General features: G+C 40.0%; 1 protein-coding gene across 1 annotated transcript in view; it reads right to left on the bottom strand.

Moving 5' to 3' along the window:
- The window catches only part of phf24 (PHD finger protein 24), a 31,844-nt gene that overhangs the window by 11,011 nt on the left and 1,036 nt on the right, over positions 1-19,797 (bottom strand). The window contains exons 2-4 of the mRNA XM_046067597.1: positions 10,507-10,934; positions 7,254-7,439; positions 341-419 (exon numbers count right to left, since the gene is read on the bottom strand). Coding sequence (XP_045923553.1) covers positions 341-419; positions 7,254-7,439; positions 10,507-10,932 — 691 coding nt within the window. The 5' untranslated portion in view covers positions 10,933-10,934. The remainder of the gene's footprint in view (positions 1-340; positions 420-7,253; positions 7,440-10,506; positions 10,935-19,797) is intronic.

Raw genomic sequence — 19,797 nt, 5'->3', positions numbered from 1 at the left:
TAACATTCACTTACCACATTTACATTTATTCATATGTACTTTTATCCAAAGCAACTTTTGAGGAACAACATACAAGATTCAATAAAGCATCTAGCACTAAACAGTAAGTAAAGCTGAGGCTGATGGGAATGTCTTTATTTTACAGTTAATTGGTCATAAAGGAAAGTGTTGACATTTCAGACATTTCAGTCTTGACCAAAGTGGTTTACCAACCCACCAACCAGCATCACCATCCTTAAAAATATTTTACCAAGTTCCCTAACTTACAAATGTTTCATGTAAAAAGTGTCACCACCTTATGCCAAACTTTGCATTTCCTAACCTTTATTCAGTGACTCACCTGGGATGATCTTGCACTGCTTGAAGGTCTCCATAAGGCTGTACATCTCTTCCTCCGTTAGGAGTAGATTCAGATTATCCTGCAGAAAAGGGCAAGATGAGGGCAGAGGATTACACTTAATAAAAAAGTGATGCTTACCCATTTCTTTTATAGCAAAGTGGTACGTTACTTAATGTTTAATAAGTGAGTGAGAGTGCACTAATTATATGGAGTTGGTCCCAGATGGGTCTCCTGCAATTAGTGACAAGCATATAAAGTACTGGATTATTGAGTCAATTTCAGCAACTATTCTGTTTCTCAAGTGATCCACATGATGTGCTGTTTTATCTCACACTCTCTTCATAATTGTGTCATTAGTAAAAGAAACCCAGGAAGAGGGTATGTTTCCAGTTAATGTCAGGTATGACATTTGAGTGCAGAGAGGCATTCATTTAACAACAAACAACTTGTAATTTCCAAAAATATGTCATGTGCTGTGCCAGTACATGCTAGTACGTAGTACCATGTTTTTTCACGCAATTCACAATTTTTTACAATTCAGTCCAGGTGTCTAGAAATAATGCACTAATCCTATTTTCATAGCAAACTGCAAAGTTTAATTAAGTGTGAACATCTGATTGGTTAAAATACACAAAGCGCAGATTTCAATTATAAAAGTAAGTACTGTATATCAAAAGGTAATGTGGATAAAAAATATATTGGGCATTTGATTAAAGTTATGGAAAATGAAAGTCATGTCTGATGTGAAGATGTGTGTAATATATACATTTCTTCCCGGCCTGGTGTTGACATCAGCAAATCCACAGGCAAGGAAAATCACAGGAGACACTGATTTGAACATTTATATTTGTATATTATTTGTACATTATTTATCAGATAAGTGGCATGATGAAACTTTAATGGTCCCTTCGGGATTATTGAGGTAAATCAATTCCAGTTTGTTTACATAGTTCTTAATCACTAATGCAATCTGTCAGGGCTTTATAACATTATGAAATTGAAATGAAAATGTACAACCATCCACCCTTAGAAAATAAATGAAAAAAACACCCTCATGCCCAGCAAAATCAGAAAGGGATATGTAATATGAAATAGAGAAATGGATAATAAGCATATATGTCAGTGTCAACCAACAATTTAAATGCTGAAGAATTATAGCACTATGAAGATGTTTCTTTTGTTTATTTCCAGTTAGACTCTAAAAGAAAAGTCAAGGCAGCAGTTGGTTGGAGTTGGAGATGATTTCATTTAAATATAATTTTTAAAAGATTCCCCTAAATATCTACAACAGAAGATGTCAGTACAATGCAATCATGACACGTGGTAATAATGAACAAAACAATGACACTATGACAACTGGAATTTATATTTAAGTATGAAATAAAAAGATCCCTTTCTAACGTTTGATTCACCCACAAACAAACGAGATTTGAAGAATCAAGTAAGAATGAGAGGGAAGGCCACATGGCCTCATTATATCAGCCACTGGAAGCTGAACATGTGCGCCAACAAGCTGTCTGATGTTCTGTATTTCTTCAACCTGTCATCAAGATCACAGTAACTGCCAACACTTTGCTACCCAACTGTCTGCAGCATTTACAGATCAAGAGTGCGTACTCTATGTGTAGCTAATTATTCATTTATTTATTTGCACTGCCTTGAATACTACCGTTCTTCCTACTAATATCTGGGTGGTGCAAGTGAGCTGTTGTGCTAAACCTACGTCATATTTCCCTCTAGTGGCCATTCCAAGGTCAAGATAATGAATGAAACACTGAACCAGGATAATAGACTCACGTCCTGTCTGCAACACTCTGAAAAAGTGTAGGGATGCAGTCTGGGACACTGTGTCCTTGTTAAAATTCTGATATATATCATTTTAACAGTGGAACTATTAGTATAAAGTGCCTAAGCAGAGTGAGAGCTATGGCCACACAGGGCTGTTGGTGTCAAACTGAAAAACCTTACATGCTTTCTTCCACATTGCTTTCTACTTACTCTCTAGTGGCTGCTCTCTGCAGTTTTTGTACAATTACAAAGGCCATTTAAAAGCCCAACATGTAGATACATTTCAAGAAAGCAAAGCCAGTTCAGAATAAACAGTAGTATGTGAAACAGAGCTGTAGCGCCATTAGGGACAATGTCTTCAAATCTATAGTGTATTGCTGAGCTATATGTATTTGAATGTCATTATTGTGGGCAATGTATGTTAATAATAATATTAAAGAGGTATTATGCTCATTTTCAGGTTCAAAATCTTAATTAGGGGTGGTACCAGAACAGGTTTACATGGTTTCATTTTCAAAAATCACCATATTTTTCTCATACTGCACATTGCTGCAGCTCCTCTTTTCACCCTATGTGTTGTACGCTCCGCTCTTGAGCTACAGAGTGATGCATCTTACTTGTATAAAATCTTTGTTGGAAGTTGCACATGCGCAGTTCCCAGGTAAGCACTACTAGCCAATCAGAAGCAGAGAAGGGCGAGTCGTAAGAAACAAGGTAGTGTGATCCAAATCAAAGCCGCTTCAGACTGCGACCGTAACAGATGGTATAAGTTACTCACAAGTCCACAACCACACAGCATCATTGTTCCACATCTTACCTTAAACCACTACAAAAGTCACCATATTTCAACTCAATTTTACATAAAAATTGGCCAAACAATTTGAACGTTTGCTCAGTAGCTTTCACATCGGTTGTAACATTAGCTTCTAGCTATAACTTTAGCTGTGTTAGCCAACGTTTACAACAACTCCACACTTGAACAGTCTGTGAAGTTACATTGCCGTGTTTATTTTAAATATAATTCACAACCAATAAAGCATACTTTCAGGTTGTGATTGTGAATTTCCAGGCCCAAACAGAGTCAGAGTTGCATCGTCTTTTAGGTTCTGACGATCTATGCTGCCTTGCCAAAAAATGCTACCATAGCGCAAATCGATAGACTGGACTCTACTCGTCCCTGCTCCGTTTTCCATTGCAGATAGCACCCAGAGATAGTACGTATCTACACAGCTGATTTCTCACCTCAAAACTTTTCAGAAGTGGATTTAGTGATGAAATTCCATACGAAAATGTAAAATATAAAACTTTCTGTTGCTGGCCTCTGTCTGGCACATGCAATGATGATGCAGTGAATAGTGCACTGTCGTGTTTTCATGTTACATTTTAGTATCCCTCAGCTCGCTTGGAACCTCGACGGAGGTGAAACTAAAAAAAGTACCTGGAAGCAGGTACAGATGCAAAATTTCTACAATGGAAACCCAAACAAAGGCGAGTCGAGTCAAAGGGCCTCCGCTCACACTAGCTTGGTTTGAGGGCATGCCTGACCCCGCTAGCCGCTTGGCAAGCTTTGTGACGCGTTTTCATTGTGACGTCACAAGTAAAGGAAGTGAAGGGCTGGACTACAAACGAGCTGTTTTCAAGCGGTTCAGAGCAGAGCTTTCTGTGGGAGATGGGAACTCCCTTTGGGCTGGACTTTGGGCTTTTTCACTTTGCAAACCTGGTGTATGCACAAAAAAGATATATAATTCAATAAAGGAGAGGGGAAAAGCCAAAAAGCATAATACCACCTCTTTAATGAAACAGCTATGTTTCTCATCTCTCATGCACAGTCAGATATCAAGCTCAAAATGCAGCAGATCACTTTCAGCAACCGGTTGATTCCAATGCCTTCTGTTCCAGTCCAGCTATCTCTGCCTTTTATCTTCAAGTGGATAACTTGAGTATATTATTGTATATATTCCACCTCCAAAAATATAAATCAGATTTTCCTAAGCCATGTGGAAAAAAGTCAAAATTATGCATCTGTGTTATCCAACCTACCTTTGTTCTATTTTTAATTGTGTTTTTTTAATTATCATGTGTGTGTGCGCTGCATCCTATTAATTCCCTGATTGATCTAAAATTCCCACAGGAATTCATAAATTGAAATGAGAATCAATGAAGAACAAAAAAAAGGATCGTGCTATCACCAGGAAACTGCTTCCTTTGTTTAATCTATGACATCCTTTCTGTGTATCTCTAATCTGCAGTGTTATTATGTTCTTCAAGCGTTACCCAATAACAATAAGTACTACCAACTGTCTGCAAAACAATGAAATTGGCCATCTGCTGTGGATGCTATACTTATATTGGTATGTCAAAAATGAGCAACCTTAAAAGTGATTTAAGGGTTTATGCAACACCTAATGACAGCATTTGGAAAATAGTTTCTCAAACACAAAAGGCCCCTGGGGAAGAAAGTATAATAATAACAATGCATTCTAATCTTATTTTGTCAGGTTGCATAAATTTGAGACTGTGCTGTCCAGGAAAATGACAGCACTGATTGTGTGTTCAAACAGCTTTAAATAACCCAAAGTTAGACTCAGTACCAGAGCAGGAAGTTTAAAAAAAATCTTCTTATTGATTTCAAAGCTGCTGTTTCTATGTGAACAAAATTCAGATGACTGTATATGTGAAAGGTGACATCTTGACAACTTCTAGATTATGTCATACAATAAGATAATTAGCACCAAACCTTGCTGTTCTACTTATGTATGTGGAGTTTTTCAAACTCTGCTCTCATTAATCTCATTTCCAGCTGCAGCAGAAGCAGATGTTTTCAGTGAAAAAGCTCTGATAAAACCTGCACACTAGCTTCCCAGAAACCATGCAGCTAAAGAGTGACAGATTTTTCTCAGGAGTTGGTGGAGGCGAACCAGAGCCACAAGAGAATATTGGACGTACATTCATTATACAAAAAGGACCCAAAAATGTATGCTTATCTTCTTCTATGTCATTCACACATCCCACATATCTGCTATATAAATGCACCCATAAATGCACAACAGGGAATTCCTCAACTTTGACTGAAGCATGACCCCAGGATCTTATCCCTTCGGACCCAAACGAGCTAGCAGCAAGTATAAAAAATGCTATAAAGAAGGGTCACTCGTGTTCATGAACCCTTCCTGTGTCTGGGATTGGCTGCCATTGAGCCACACATGCAGCAGCCTGTTTTGAAGGCGACAGATGTGAAGATTTTTAACAGCTGATTGATGCGCTAACAAATAAGCTGCTTTCTTTCGCTATGAGGAATGGAATTCACAATTTAAATAAAACATTTCTCTTTCACTCTCTCTCCCTCACTGAATTATCTTCTTCCCCACCCATTCCCAAAACACAGAAGGAGCCAGCCAAAGAAAGAGGACCTTTCAGTGTCCTCTCTCACACTGTGTGAAAACATTCCCCTCTAAGCGCAACATTGGCAGGTGATTTCGGTTCTCAGGGCTGGCGAAAGACAGCAAAGCCCCTACTCTGAAGGGTTCTCCATGAAAAAAGCACTCTTCAGCTGTTTGTTTGAATTAAAATAGATTGCATTATGCCTCTAACAGGGCTGATCACTAGAGAGAGAGAGAGATCAGATTTGGTATTGGCCTTCTATTCCTGATGAGAAGTTGGCCGTTTGTTTTATTATATTATAAAAAGCTGAAAACTCTAGTTGAAGTAGTTTATCAGCATTACAGTTCAATGCTGTTATACATAAAACGTGCTGCAATTCAACAGTTACAATTGCCTGATAGAAAGCAAAGAGCTCACTGCCCTCATTTCCCCTGTGCTGAAAAACATACAGCCTACTGTAGTTAGCCTACATAATGGGCTATATATAGAATTGATGCATTCAGCCTATGATGACTTTCCACAACTTTTGGAACATGCACATGCAGCAACAGCTTTTGCTTTCTACTATGTCAACTGTCGTTGGCAAATGAATTCAGCTGTGGTTAATTCGTGCGGCTAACTCACTGTGACTGACACTTAAAGAAAACAGAGCCAGTAGCCATGATATTAGTTCCACCTGTGCTTTTCCTGCATGTCAAAATTTTTGCAATGAAAAAAGGCTATTGGCGGGGTGGTGATGGTGCAATGGCTAAGACACATGCCTTTGGTGTGAGAGACCTGGGTTCAATTCCCCATTGTGACCCATCCACCATTGTGTCTCTGAGCAAGACACTTCACTCCTAGTTGCTCCAGAGGTGTGTGACCTCTGACATGTGTAGCAATTCTAAGTTGCTTTGGATAAAATGTCAGCTAAATGTCTGGTTAATATGCTCTCTGTGTGTCCATATCTGATGGTTTTGTTGAAGAAGAACCACCTGGCAGGATCATTTTTGATGTTTAAAAATGGATGAGCTCTGTCTGACAGGTAGCTAGCAGGTATAGCTCAGCAGTAGTGTAGAGTAAATGATTGACATATGTCCACACATTGTCAGAATCTCCCAGTGAAACTATTACACACATCATATCATGGTTTTAATGCTTAATGCCCTTAAAGTTCTGAACTTGGACTTCAGGGGGTTGCGGGCTGTGACTCAGCACAGCCACTCTGTGAAGCTAAGGTTAATCCAAGCAGCTACAGTATTGACCTGTCAACATAAGGTGTCGTCAGTCAGCAGCATGTCATTATTACCATAACTAGCTAACTAGCTAACCATCGATAAATATTGTGGCACTTTTGAATGTCATGATCATATGACAAATATCTTGAAGTTGACTTTCCTCTAATTGACTGGTTTAAATAAGAATCCTGGGAGGACTGTATTTGAATTTATCCCATTCTTTTCATGTAGAAACAAGATAAGCTTTTGATTAGGCTTGGTACAGCTTTATCATTTTTTTCATACTTGCCTCATTGTCTTGAGTGATAAAACAGGATGAAATGGTAACAAACAGCAGTCAAATCAAGAAAACAAAGAAAGACGCTGGCTGAGGTTTGCTGAAATAATAATTCTTTGATAACACACTGGCCAGTGGAACTAATGTTAACGCTGAAACCTATATGGTGTAGTTTGTGGTATATGTTGGTCCATTTGCATTTATTTAAACTGCATGTTTGGTGGCAATGATGATGGCAGTGCAGACTTACACAATAGTAGCAGCTCCAGCCAGTAACAGTGTGGGCTGTATCTCTCATCTCCTGCAGGGCCTCGGCGCGCAGGTAGCCCAGCTCCCTTACGCAGCCATCGTGGAACACCCGGGTGCAGATCCTGCAGGGGTATAGGTCGTCGGCCGTCCATACCTCACACACGTCACACATCTCATCACTGGGTGGCTGAGGCAAAAACAGAGCGCGTCAGTCAGATTGGCGTTGCAAACTTGGTCATCTTAGTAGGGCCAACTTGAGGATTACAAACACACGCAAACAATCACTGCTTTATCTCCTGTGTCCATTAAAGCTCTTAATAACAGGAAGAAACATTAGGCATCTGTCACAATCCTGTCCTGAGTGCTGTGTTTTTGGGTTTTTGATTCTGGGGTTGGTTTTGTATCTGCATGTTCCGTTTAGTTCTGAGTTTATTAATTTATCAGTTTGGTATCTGTTATTTAGTCTAATAATAATAATAATAATAAATTTTATTTATAATGCACTTTACATTTCAGGGAAATCTCAAAGTGCTACAACAACAAGGGGTTAAAAACAGTTCCAGAAAATAACAATCGCAATAAAACACCGTAACAAAAAATTCTGTGTTTTGGTTCCATGTCTTAGTTCCCAGTCCGGTGTTAATGTCTTAGTATTTACTCCTGGTCCGTGTACTTCAGTGTTTGTTATTTTGATCTGTTCAGTATCTGTCTTAGAGTTGAGTTTTTGGTTCGGTTCTATCTGTTGTCCTTTGTCCAGTATATGCTATATAGTCTGTTGTGTTTGGGTATTTCCCTTATTTGCTGTTCTGTTCCATGTTTATTGTTGTCCTTTTCCCAGTCGGTTCCGTCTCTGTTCCCTACTCCATTCTGTTAGTCAGTTGTCATGTTTCCTGTTTTGAGGTTCGGTTCCTGGTCTTGTGTTTCTGTTAACCCCCTTCATTGTTGGTTGTAGTTCTTTGGTTATCTGTCTGTATTCATTTGTTATTTATATTCCTCTGATCTGTAACCTGTGTTCTGATTGTTCCTCCAGTATTCCTCTGCCTGGCTGTCTCTCTGTTTTCCCCTGCTCTCTCCCTGCCTGCCTGTGTCACGTTAGTCTCATGGCTGTCACCTGTGTTGCTCCCGCCCTGCTCGTTAGTCCCTGGTGTATATATGTTTGGTGTTTCTCTTCAGTTTTTGTTCGGTTATTGTCGCGTGTATATGCTCTGTCCCTCGTCATGGTTGCAGTTTGTGCTGTCTTGTCCTGTTACCTGCCTGTTCCCTGCCTGTTCCCTGTTAGTTCCTGGTATTTTGGATTACACTCGTTCTGGATTTTCTGTTGGTTTTCTATGTTCATTTTTGGATTAGTCTCAGCCACTCTGCCAGTAAGTGTGCTCCCCTTTTGTTTAATTAAACCTTTGAACTGAACCTGTCAGCCTTGTGTCCTGCATTTGGGTCCTCTAACCTGCTCACCCAACCACGCACCCTGACAGCATCAGTCCATCAGTAGCAGGATTGTGGTTTCATGGTGGCACGGGTATTGTGTCATGTAGTAGTAGTTTGTGTTCGTGGTCTTAAATAGATGAACCACACAAACATTGTCAGTTACTGGTTTTTTTAAATCTCTATTTCAGTGCCACACACCGGCTTCAGGGCTGTAGACACATAACAGATGAGACCTTGTCAAATTTCCTCAGTCACAGCTTATTATATATATATATATATATATATATATATATATATAAACTATAACTGGTGGAGAGCATCAGCTTCTACGACACAGCAATGTATCTAAAAAGCAAGACTAACAATTAAAGTGGCCCCACAGGCTTCAATTTTCAGCATGTCACACAGTACTAATTGTGTGTTGGCAGTATTCTGACAAAAGCCGTGCTTAAATCATACAGAGAATGAGCACTTATCATAATAACAATTGTACGAAATGAAAGGCCACGGGGTCAATAAAATCCAGATGGTTGTTGATTGTGCTCAGCAACTTTCCCTGCAGTCTGCCTGTGAAGTGTGTGCACGGTTGATATTTTGGCCTGAGGGTACTGTTAGGGTAAAGCTTATTGCTTGTCAAAAGTGGGAAAATGCGCTCAGAAATGTTTAAGAAATATCTTAAGATTTGATATTTCTTTGCATACAGTTGGGAAAATTGTTTCAAGTTCAAGGAACAATGTATTATAAACCAAACAACAAAAGAGAGAGCAATGGATCCACTGGTAATAAGGCAAAATAAGAATTGTTAAAAACAACTACAATAAAATACATAGACAACTCAACTCAATGCAGCATAATGTAAGGATTTCAGATATCCGTTTGTTTAGTTTAATGTTGAGGTGGGGAATTTTTCTTTTGACATCCAACATCAACACATTGACATACAACTGAGTGTCATCAGCATAACACAAAAAATTAACACCATGTCTATGGGGGTTGTCGAGAAGTACGTATGAGTAGAAAAATCTGTCCCAAAATTGACCCTTGAGATACTTGGCATAAGAAAATAAAGACATTGTTTCTAATGGAGAAACAGAACTTTGCATGTGACATAAGGACAAACACTTACTGCCATACCAAATAAACCCAACCATCAGAAGCATTTGTGTGGCAGAACCATTCTGTATCATTTCTTTTGTGTCCATTTGTGTTCAGTTTCACCCTTTCAAAATTCCCAAGTACATATCAGTTATTATTGCAAAGTAGATGCTTTTATTTCTGTACCTCTTGATGAAGTGCAGCATCGGCGGTACAGCAAGTTGCCAGGCAATGTTTACTCTTTGCAAAATAGAAAAACCTGATGGTGTCAGTGCTCCTGTGAACTCCATCCCCTGTTAGTCAGCGTCGCCCTGGATATGGTCGCCTCTCTGAGCCAGCCAAAGCAGCCCACCCACAAGCTGTGAAGAGCCCTCGCGCACAACAACGCAACTCACAGCTAGTGTGGAAGTAAAAAGCCTTGCAGAAAACTACTTTGAACTTGTACTTTCTCACCTTCAACAAGGGTGTTTAGATAAAGCTCAAGAGTCCCTTTACAGCCTGGCTGAACTGCTTCATCATAATGCCTAACTTGAGGGAGGAAATGTGTTAATACGCTGCTGTTGCCATGGAGATTGTTTGACATCTCTTAGACATCGCTTTAATCCCAGGACTTGGGGATTTATAGAGTATTTTATATGTAGAGTATTTTTATATGTATTCTTGATTCAAATAAAACCCTGGTCTCAATGATACATACTCAAATCACTAGTCACAGCTCTATCGTTTTTTTATACCTGCTCTTTCTTGTCCAGCTCCACCTCTAAAGGCTGGTCATCATTGGCTTCCCTTTTGGGCCGCACAAACGCTGGCGGCGTGAGCTGATGGCTCTTGTCAAGGTCTTCAGGCTCCACTCCTTTCCCGTCCCGTAACCTGGACCAAGCCTCCTGGTTGATCTTATTGTCTTCCCTGGCTGTTGCTGAGGCCTGCTGGGAGGTTGATGGGCCTGCACAATTTTCCGTTTCCTCTTGCGCTGCCTCCTCTGTTTTCTTCTCGTCAGAATTGGCTGAAGGTTTGCCAGGGCCTTCACCTTCCTCCACTTCTTCTTCTGCCTGTTTGGCTGGGGCAGGACGGTCCTTGATGCCCGCCTGGAAGGCAGAGACGACAGCATTGCATTTCTGCACCTTCTCCACCTGCTGCTTCTTTGACATGAGCACTCCCATGGCTGCAGACAGAAAAAAACATGGTTACAGTTACACAAGTATGCTGCATTTACAAAATATCATAACCCTGACTTACAACCCTGCACTGTTATTATTTAAGATTAAAGCCCCTGAAATCTTTGTTTCAAATTTTGGCACTGACTAAACTAACCGAAGGGCTCTGTGGTGTTAAAATGTATTTCTTGTAAAAGATGGATGAATATAGTAAGGTCCGGCTTCAGTCAAACATAGATATAAGATCATCAATCTTTGAAAATATTTATCTGCCCTCTCTTTGCACATCAGATCTTACTGTTACTGAGTGTCTTCCTCCTTTTTTACTCACTGAACCGCTTGGCCCCTTTCAAACATCCCAAATCTCTGTTGATCAGCAATAACGTCCCAGAACTCCTCTCCTAATAAACCCTGCCCATCTGCTCCCTTTCCCAAGTTTTCTGTAGGCTCACTGCTAGTATTCCATAAGATGTGGATATTGACTGAGACTGAGCTGTTGTTTGCATCATTCAAAAGGCAAATATAAAAGGGTCAAACTAAGAAAGTATGGTCCCACAACTCACAGCACACAGAAAAAAACTACATTGCATATTTTGAAACGGCAGGTATGAGATTTCATATACAAAATAAGACCTGAGGGCCTCTGCATTGGTGGCAGGACATCTGAGACAACCTGAATAGGATTTTCTGGTTCTCCTTCAAACACAATTATTCCTCTTCATATCATTGTGATTAAAGTCTCGTGCAGACTACACAACTTGCGGTCTTGTGACGGGAGTCTTGAAGGTGTTGTGGCGTTCACACTACGTGTCTGATCGGTGACAGGGGGTCACAATACACGAGCTGACAAAGACTCTGTCACCCAACGCTGGTCTCCAAACCATGTTTTGTCAAGAAAACACACGTGAAATGTTAAATGGGAAATGACGCGAACCTACACGCGAAACAGCTGTTGTTATTATAAAGATAGCAATTATAAGGCCAAAGAATCTGGGTGAAATAATGGATTAGCACACGCAGGTAGCAGGGATTGTCTGAGCTACAGACAGAGCTGGAGGTCAGTAAAAAGTGTTTTGCGGTGAAAAGTAGCTGCCTGCTCTCATTGGCTGGATGTGGATGTCGAGTCAGCCGACTCTTCCAGATATTTGGCATGCTATATCTGGCAGACGTTGGCGATGTGTCAGAAATGTGTCGGGGAGCCGTTTTGATGTGTCATTGTGTAGTTCACAGTGTACACATAACGACTGCCAACCGCCGATCGACCACTGATTTACTCCCGATCACAGTCTGACGGTCACCGAGCTGACCGTGCGGCAAATCGGGCTAAAATTCGTGTAGTGTGAACAAGGCTCAAGGGATATTGTACATAATGATGCAGAAATCTGTTTTGCTCTAATGTGTCCATGGCTCTCCACAACTCATCATAGGAAGGATGCCATGCCTCCGGACGCCAATAAATTACTGATTGTCAAATTTCAGAGACATCCAACGCTTAACAGTATAAGACTGCCGAACAGAAGTCATTAAGATTTGTAAGGTTTTGAAAGGTCATGTATCCCCCATCATCTTGACCTATGGATAAAGGGATAAAGGTTTTGAGATATCTGTCTCTGAGATCTCTGCCTTGATCCTAATACAATATAGGTGAATGGAATTTTTTTTGAAAGGCCAACAGTGTGTCTTTCCAGTAACAATGCCCCAAAACCTAGGGAAGAGTTTTCATTGGAGCTATGTTCTACTGAAGAAATACTCCCTATGAATACTGTAGATAAAATTGTCAGTTCTTTGAGCAGCAAAGATGAGATTCCATTCACCTCCATTGTGTTGTGGCAAGAGAATCAACCCTTTACATCAAACTAAGATTGAAAGTGTGAAACATTTCTTTAAGCCCATGTTTTTTATTCTACATAGGTTTCACACTGATCAATGCGTAAGGTGTTTCCTCAACCCTCAATTTCCAACGGTCAGAGGTCCCTAAAGTCACCTATTTCAAACCTGTGGGCCAACAAGAAACATCACCTGTTTGGTGACTAGTAAATTAATATCCATAATTATGTCAGGAGGCCAGATTTTGCTCGGAGTTCAGAGAATTGCAAGAGATTTCACGTTAGGTGTGTGTGTGCATGTGATATGTATGCTTCTTCTTAATGGTCCCACAGTAGAATATTCATCAATCACCCCAACCTGCTGAGCTAGATATTTGACATTACTTCTCTTCAACTCCAACTGTTCAACAAATGAAATTGACTCAGGGTAGGTAAGATAAACTTTATTGATCTCGGAGGACAAAATTTACTTCACTCCCTGCAGGTTTTCAATGAGTTTTTGCTTATTAAAACAAACACCTTTAGACTGCTGAGCATTTGTCTACAAAAAGCAAGACAATTTGATTTTGTGCAGCAAAGTTAGAAAGGAAAAAAATACTCTGAAACTGACTTAGTTTTTGTTTCCACTTAAGTGAGACAACTGTGAATTCCATTATTGAACAACGGCGCCTGTCATGGGTTCAAGTTGATTACATGGTACTTATGGGACATGTGTTTTTGCTCTCAAATGCAATCCCATCCATCCATGCTCCACATAAGTGCTTGTGTGAAATTCAATCGCATTTATCTGAAGTGAAATGGGAGTCATTCACTCTCTCTTCTTCCCAGGGTAAGACTCTAATAACCTGCCAGGCTTTATATGGCTGCTGGTGGACTTCATAGGCTGTAGAAGATACAACACTCATTTGTATTGCACAGACTTTCAACACATGCTGCACTGTCTCTGGTTTCATATGTTTAACCAATCCAAAAAATAAAGAAAGACACGAAGAGATACAAGCAATGAAATGACATCACAGCTGAAAATCTAAATTAAAAGCTCCTTGATTTCTTTGTTCTATTTTGGTTTCCTTTCATGCAGACAAATCAGAGTCAAAGTGATATTTATTTATAACCCTAACCCTACTGCACTGAATATCTATTTTGGCTGGCATCTCTCAGATTAATGTTTTGGGTAGGTTGTAATTCCACACTGAAAAACAAGATTCATTAATACTAACTGCTAAGCTTTGCTCTGTGGAAAAATTGGGAGACACTGATTGTCTTCCTCAAGTACAACCACTTCATTTAAAAAGGTCAGTCTTCCTAGTAACAACGCCCTCCTGCAGTCTAAGAAATCATAGCAGCATGACGAGAATCTACAATGATTAAAATACACATGCAGGTCTGTGGAATTATTGGAATACTTGCTAGACTGTTCTCATAACTGCAGGAATGACGGTCAGCTCAGTAGGTTGTCTTTAGCAGAGATGAGCTCAGCCTGAAAGGTTCTGTTCCTTTATTGTAATGCAGGGGTCGATTGGAAAGGAGGAAATGAAAATGAGTTTCATCATAATGTCCATGTACAATAAGGGAAGAATTTACAATAACGGAAATCAAATGTACATATCTCAGGGAGTATCTCTTTCTGGAAAGTATCTATCTCCAAACACACTGATTAAACAATAATCTGCCAAATGCACCAAAAATGTCTACCTCAGTGGTGCTAGAGGAAAAGTCAGAGGATCAGCAAAGTCATTAGGATTCAACCATGAATGTCTGCATAGCATTATATGGCACGCCATTGAGTACTTCACCTGTCTGGACCAAAGTGAGGACGACCATCAGATTGACCTTCCTAGGGTCATGCAGCTAGCATGGTTAAAAAGTCAAGATAGCACTAGCTTGAACCTTGTATAAACCACATGAATATTTTAAAAAGCTCTTACAGAAGCTCCTAAGTAGCTCATACATGCACTGTAAATACAGGCAATGTGCATGGTGATCACAAAACAGGATGGCACAGTGATTATTGTAGGGACTTAATTATCCGCTGAAGTGACCTTCTCATTCCAGCTCAGAGCAGCGCTGGCACAGACATTAGACAGGACAGTGACAGTCTTTAGATGCCAGAGATGCCTGCGAGGACCAGCTTGTAAAGCGTCGCCTCTTTTACATAAACCTGAGGAAAGCTTTTGCATGCTTGAAGACAATTCTTAAAACAACGATGTGGTTGATATATCGGTTAAATGATGCCACCACAGCTGGATCCTCGAATACTGTGCAGTGCAGATAATGGACCGTGCCATTTCAAATGAGATCATCAACAATAAACAAATTGTTCTTTAATGGCCAGCAAAGTGAATAGGCTTCATAAACAGTAGGGAGAAAATAAGACACAATAACAATAAACTAAGTGCTATTACAAGCCCCAAGGACACTCTTTCAAATCAATGCCAGAAGTAAATAGCACAAATATAACTTCATTATCCTTTGAAAGTCAAGCACTCATAACTCAGGTTAAAATCTATTTTATCACTATTTTCCTAGCCTATTTTCCCCGCATTATTAATAAGTACTATGCCGCAACTGATTTCTTAAAAATAGATTTAAATGGAAATTTACACATGTATTTAAATGGATAGTCTATAATGCCAGAGGGAAGATGAAGACAGGATGCTAAAAAAGCATGTACCTCTCAACATTTGCAAGTGCACAGACGACCTTGTCATTTTCAGGTTAACTTATGAATTTTAAATAAGGGCCTTGTGTGTTTTTTTTCTTTCTCTGTGCACAAGTTGATTCTGACACAAATGGGTCAGTGCCTGGCTTTGATACCTTGGTTTATTAGATAGCACTGAGTAACCTGCCACTTGGTTGCCTCACAAGTCTGAGATCCTAAAGCTTTTGACCGCGAGCCTGTCAGACTGCTCAACCCTTTTCCTGTCTGACTGACAGCAACACTTGTGCAGCTCAACGCCTGCGTGCACTTCATGCTCACATGAGAGATAGGTGATGTATTTGTTTTCCATCCATGACAGCATTTTAGTGAGTGTCTACAGCAAAGACTACTAAATACTCTTAGTCCATCAAACTGTTTATTCCAACCTGAATCTTATTTTTGTAGTTTGGGCTATTATCCCGATCTATAATGATAACATCGTACTCACCAAGTTAATTGCTGAAATCTGACAATGCTAAAAATATGCCTCAGGGACAAGAAACCAGAGCAGAGAATAATACAGGTTTAAAACACATCCCCATGTTAGCCAAAGTTATTTGGAAGACACAATCAAGGCAAACTGTAACATTATTATCCAAACTGTCCGTTGCAAACATCCATCACAATTTACAGAGGGGCAGAATCGCCATATTTAGTGATACGGTACAGTACAGTAATGTTTCAGTGATGAGTAGTGTAAGGGATTATGATTTGATTTAGTAAATACATTATAGTGACTAATCCCAGTAATGCTCTGTTATTTTCGATAATTTGGGGCTCTGCTTGTATACTGTTTTACCCGCGCTGTTTTATGGGTCTGGTTGAGATCAGTTTGGTTTGTAGTGAGTTAAAAGACTAGTCTGTTAGGCTACATAGCCTACATTAGATGTCTGTGACGGTTCTCAGTCATCCAGGTCATAGTTCACAAGTCTCTTGAATGAGGGACGAAATGATCTTTGAGTATGTTCAACCAAGTCCAGTTGCCCTTGATTTTAATCTTCCTTGGATAACTATGTTAGCTTGGTGTAAGGACTGGAAAAGTGGGAAGGGCGCTAATCTCCCACTGAGTTCAAAGTAGTTATGCTCTATATCTTATTGGTTCTTAGCTAGCTTGCTCATGTTGACCACTGGTAAACCTTCAGGAATCACATTAATCATCTGGTTGTGTTCAGTCACTGTGAGGACTAACTTTGGGGCTAATGTCAAGCTTGTTGTTCATAGTAGTATACTCTAAAATTGTAGCTAGCTTGTTTTGTTTTTTCTAATGTGTAAAATCCAGAATATGTGATGTGTGGGTGTAAAGGATTTGGAGCTGAGACATCTTTGACAGAGCTGGGTTGAGTAACCACAGTAATGAGTAATTTAAGTAATTACTGATGCACAGATTTCATGTGAAATATGGGGATATTACAGATATTTTGTGTTCTCCCAGGAATGGTTTTAGCTCTAAATAAAGTTGTTTAGATAATGTAGCTGAACTACCTGCTTCTTTACAACCGGTTTCATCATCTGACTGCTCTTGTTTCCTGCTCCATCACGCTTCGTTATAGTGATTTTGCCACATTCCCAGATATCAGCAATTACTTTGGTGAGCACAATGTTATCATACCTTTCAGAATGGCCAAAACTTCAAAAATGAGACATGTGTTGTGCTAAATGTATTTAAAAAAGTGATCCCACTAAGCCTCAGCAGTCACTCAAATTCACCTTTCATATTACATTGAGGGCAATACAAGCTGAGGAGGATGGGATGAAACTCCCTCAGGCTTGACGTTCACTAGACTCCTGCAGGAGCAGCTGCCTCTGCTGCTCTGCTCTCCTTCCCGGACCCCTCTGAATGATTTAAATGCCCCTGGATAAAAAAAGATCTGGACCAAGGAAAGGAAAACAGGGCCACTCCTTGGGGCAGAACCTGACATATATGGCTGAGAAAATGTTATTCTATCAAGCTGCTCTGCGACCAAATTCTCTCGATAAGGTATAGTGTAACAGCAATTCACTCATTTTTATGTCTTGTGTTATGCAACAACATCTAGGATTTTCCTGTATTCATATATATTCCAAAGAGAAAACACCAGTTTTTGGATGAGTAAACAGAGAAGTGAATCCTTCATTTTGTTTACCTATTTTCTCTGACATTTTATATACTTTTTTGTGTCTTGACTTTTTTGAGTCAAAAAATTCAATACGCATTGAGGCTCTTTATTCATGTCAGCAATTGAGTGTGACGAGCTCTCAGACGATGAGGCTCATGAAAGCATCTTGGTTTAATCAAATATTGATCATTTTTGAGGGTGGTGGCACCAAAGTGGTCCTCCAATCCATGTGATTTTTTCTGCTCCTCTGAGTGAGTAGTCCTTTAGTCTGTCTTCACTTCACTCGTTCATTAAACACTACCAGACCATGGCGGACAAAGCACACTTCTACTATATCAGTTACCAACAACAATGGCATCCAGCCCACTGGACTGGCATTCCATCATCACTGTGTTTATGTAATTCTTGAATCCAGCTGAAGTCATTTTTTGAGTGTTATGCATCCTAAACAGACGAGAACAAATCATATTGGTGGATCTATTTTTGTCACATTGACTGATGACAAGAGCTGAGTATATTGTGCTTAAACAGGAAATTAATCTTTAGTTGGAATTGGATCCATTTTCTCCTGTAAGCAGCAGTACATTAAAGGCCAATGGGGACACCTTAAGGTCTATATTAGTATTCAGTCCTCTGCTGCCCAAGTGTCCCCATGGGGGTGTTATTGAGATCTACAGGAGCTCATATAACAGCCATTTATCAGTCTACCGAAAAAATAGGCTGCAAAGAAAAATATCAATGTCAACACTCAATCATGTCAATTCTTAAGCCGAAATGTATTATTCTTTCAGTTAGAAATGTTTATATAACCAGGTCTGTTGTCATTATACTGTAGGTACACTTAGCCGGCCAGGTGCCACTGAGAAGACCTGAGAGGATATTGCTTTGAGATGTTGCACCAGGTCACTGTGATAACGTGACAGACTGGCACCTTCAAAAATGCACTTAAAATAACTTCACCTTTAAAGTTGAACTTTGCAAATGAAAAATGTTCTCCAGAGAAAACTTAAATTGATTGAAAAAACACATAATCCACTGGCAATTGATGTTTTATTCTTTTATGTGACAAAAAAGCCTAACCAAGAACAAAGACAAAAAGTGAAAAGATTGCTTTATCCCAGGGTATTATTTTCAATAATCCCTATCAGCACAACAATTACATCAGTGGATCTTGGCAAATTTGTTGTTTATGTTGCTAGCACTTCAACCAAGGAGTGTTTTGCCCTTCTCGGGTTGTATTTTCATGGTCTTCGAGAATGAAATGTGTCCAATTCTTCACAAGTAGCTGAAATAGTTTTCTTCTTCCTTGAGTTGTGGTTGGATGGGTTTACATGATTAACAAAACAGCCTTTTAATGCGTAATCTGCAGTTTTCAGGGTTTTTTTTTTTTACCCTACTAGACAACAGGTCATAAAAAGACCACATTTGTCCGACACACTGTTATTTTTCTCATACATTTTAGAATAGTATGACAAGGAAGCTAATCTGTATCTGGCTTTACTCGCATGTTGTGTGTACTGTACGAGTCCCTTCCCAAAGCTGTTGGATATCACTGTTGTGCGCTGATTAGAATCCCAACCAGCCCGCCCTTTCATTCCTCGTTTCAGATGGGGGTGGGGTGGGGGGATTTTTTGAATGGAAGCACCACAAAGCATGCCTTTTCATGGGAATGAATCCCCCTTTAGCTAAAGATCTCACCCACAGACCAGGGAGGCAAAGACCTGGAACTAATTACACTAACGAGTTCACCCAGATCCCTGTAATAGCGAGTGAGTGGAATCATTAACAGTCATTTAAAACATGCAGACATACGTGCATTTGGACACACACACACACACACACACACAGCCAAATAAATCAAATGCAAGGGCTTAAGTATGGTTCTCTTGCTGTCCCCTGGTCTGCACTGATGCAGAAGAAACATACTGCTACGTGCATAAAGCAGCAACTCTCCCTCTGGCATTTCATTGCCTCTTCTCCCATCCCTGCACTTGTACTGGAGCACAACAACATTCTCCACAAAACAGCATCATTTGCTCGAGGTTCAGCAAATGCATGTGGGGGTTTGAAATTCAGCTTGTGAACCGACCAAAAGGAAAAAGTGCCTGTATGGAGGAGGAATTTAAATCTCAATGCATCGTTAGACTGGAGACATCACGTTGGCATTCAGACGCTGCCAGGCAGAGAGCCTGTGCCAGCCAAACGCTCTGAGAGAGTGTGACAATAACCACAGAGCAGGCAGCAGTGA

This window comes from Micropterus dolomieu, linkage group LG13 (genome assembly GCF_021292245.1).
Source record: "Micropterus dolomieu isolate WLL.071019.BEF.003 ecotype Adirondacks linkage group LG13, ASM2129224v1, whole genome shotgun sequence".
NCBI lineage: Eukaryota > Metazoa > Chordata > Actinopteri > Centrarchiformes > Centrarchidae > Micropterus > Micropterus dolomieu.
This window is presented reverse-complemented; position numbering and strand designations above follow the sequence as displayed.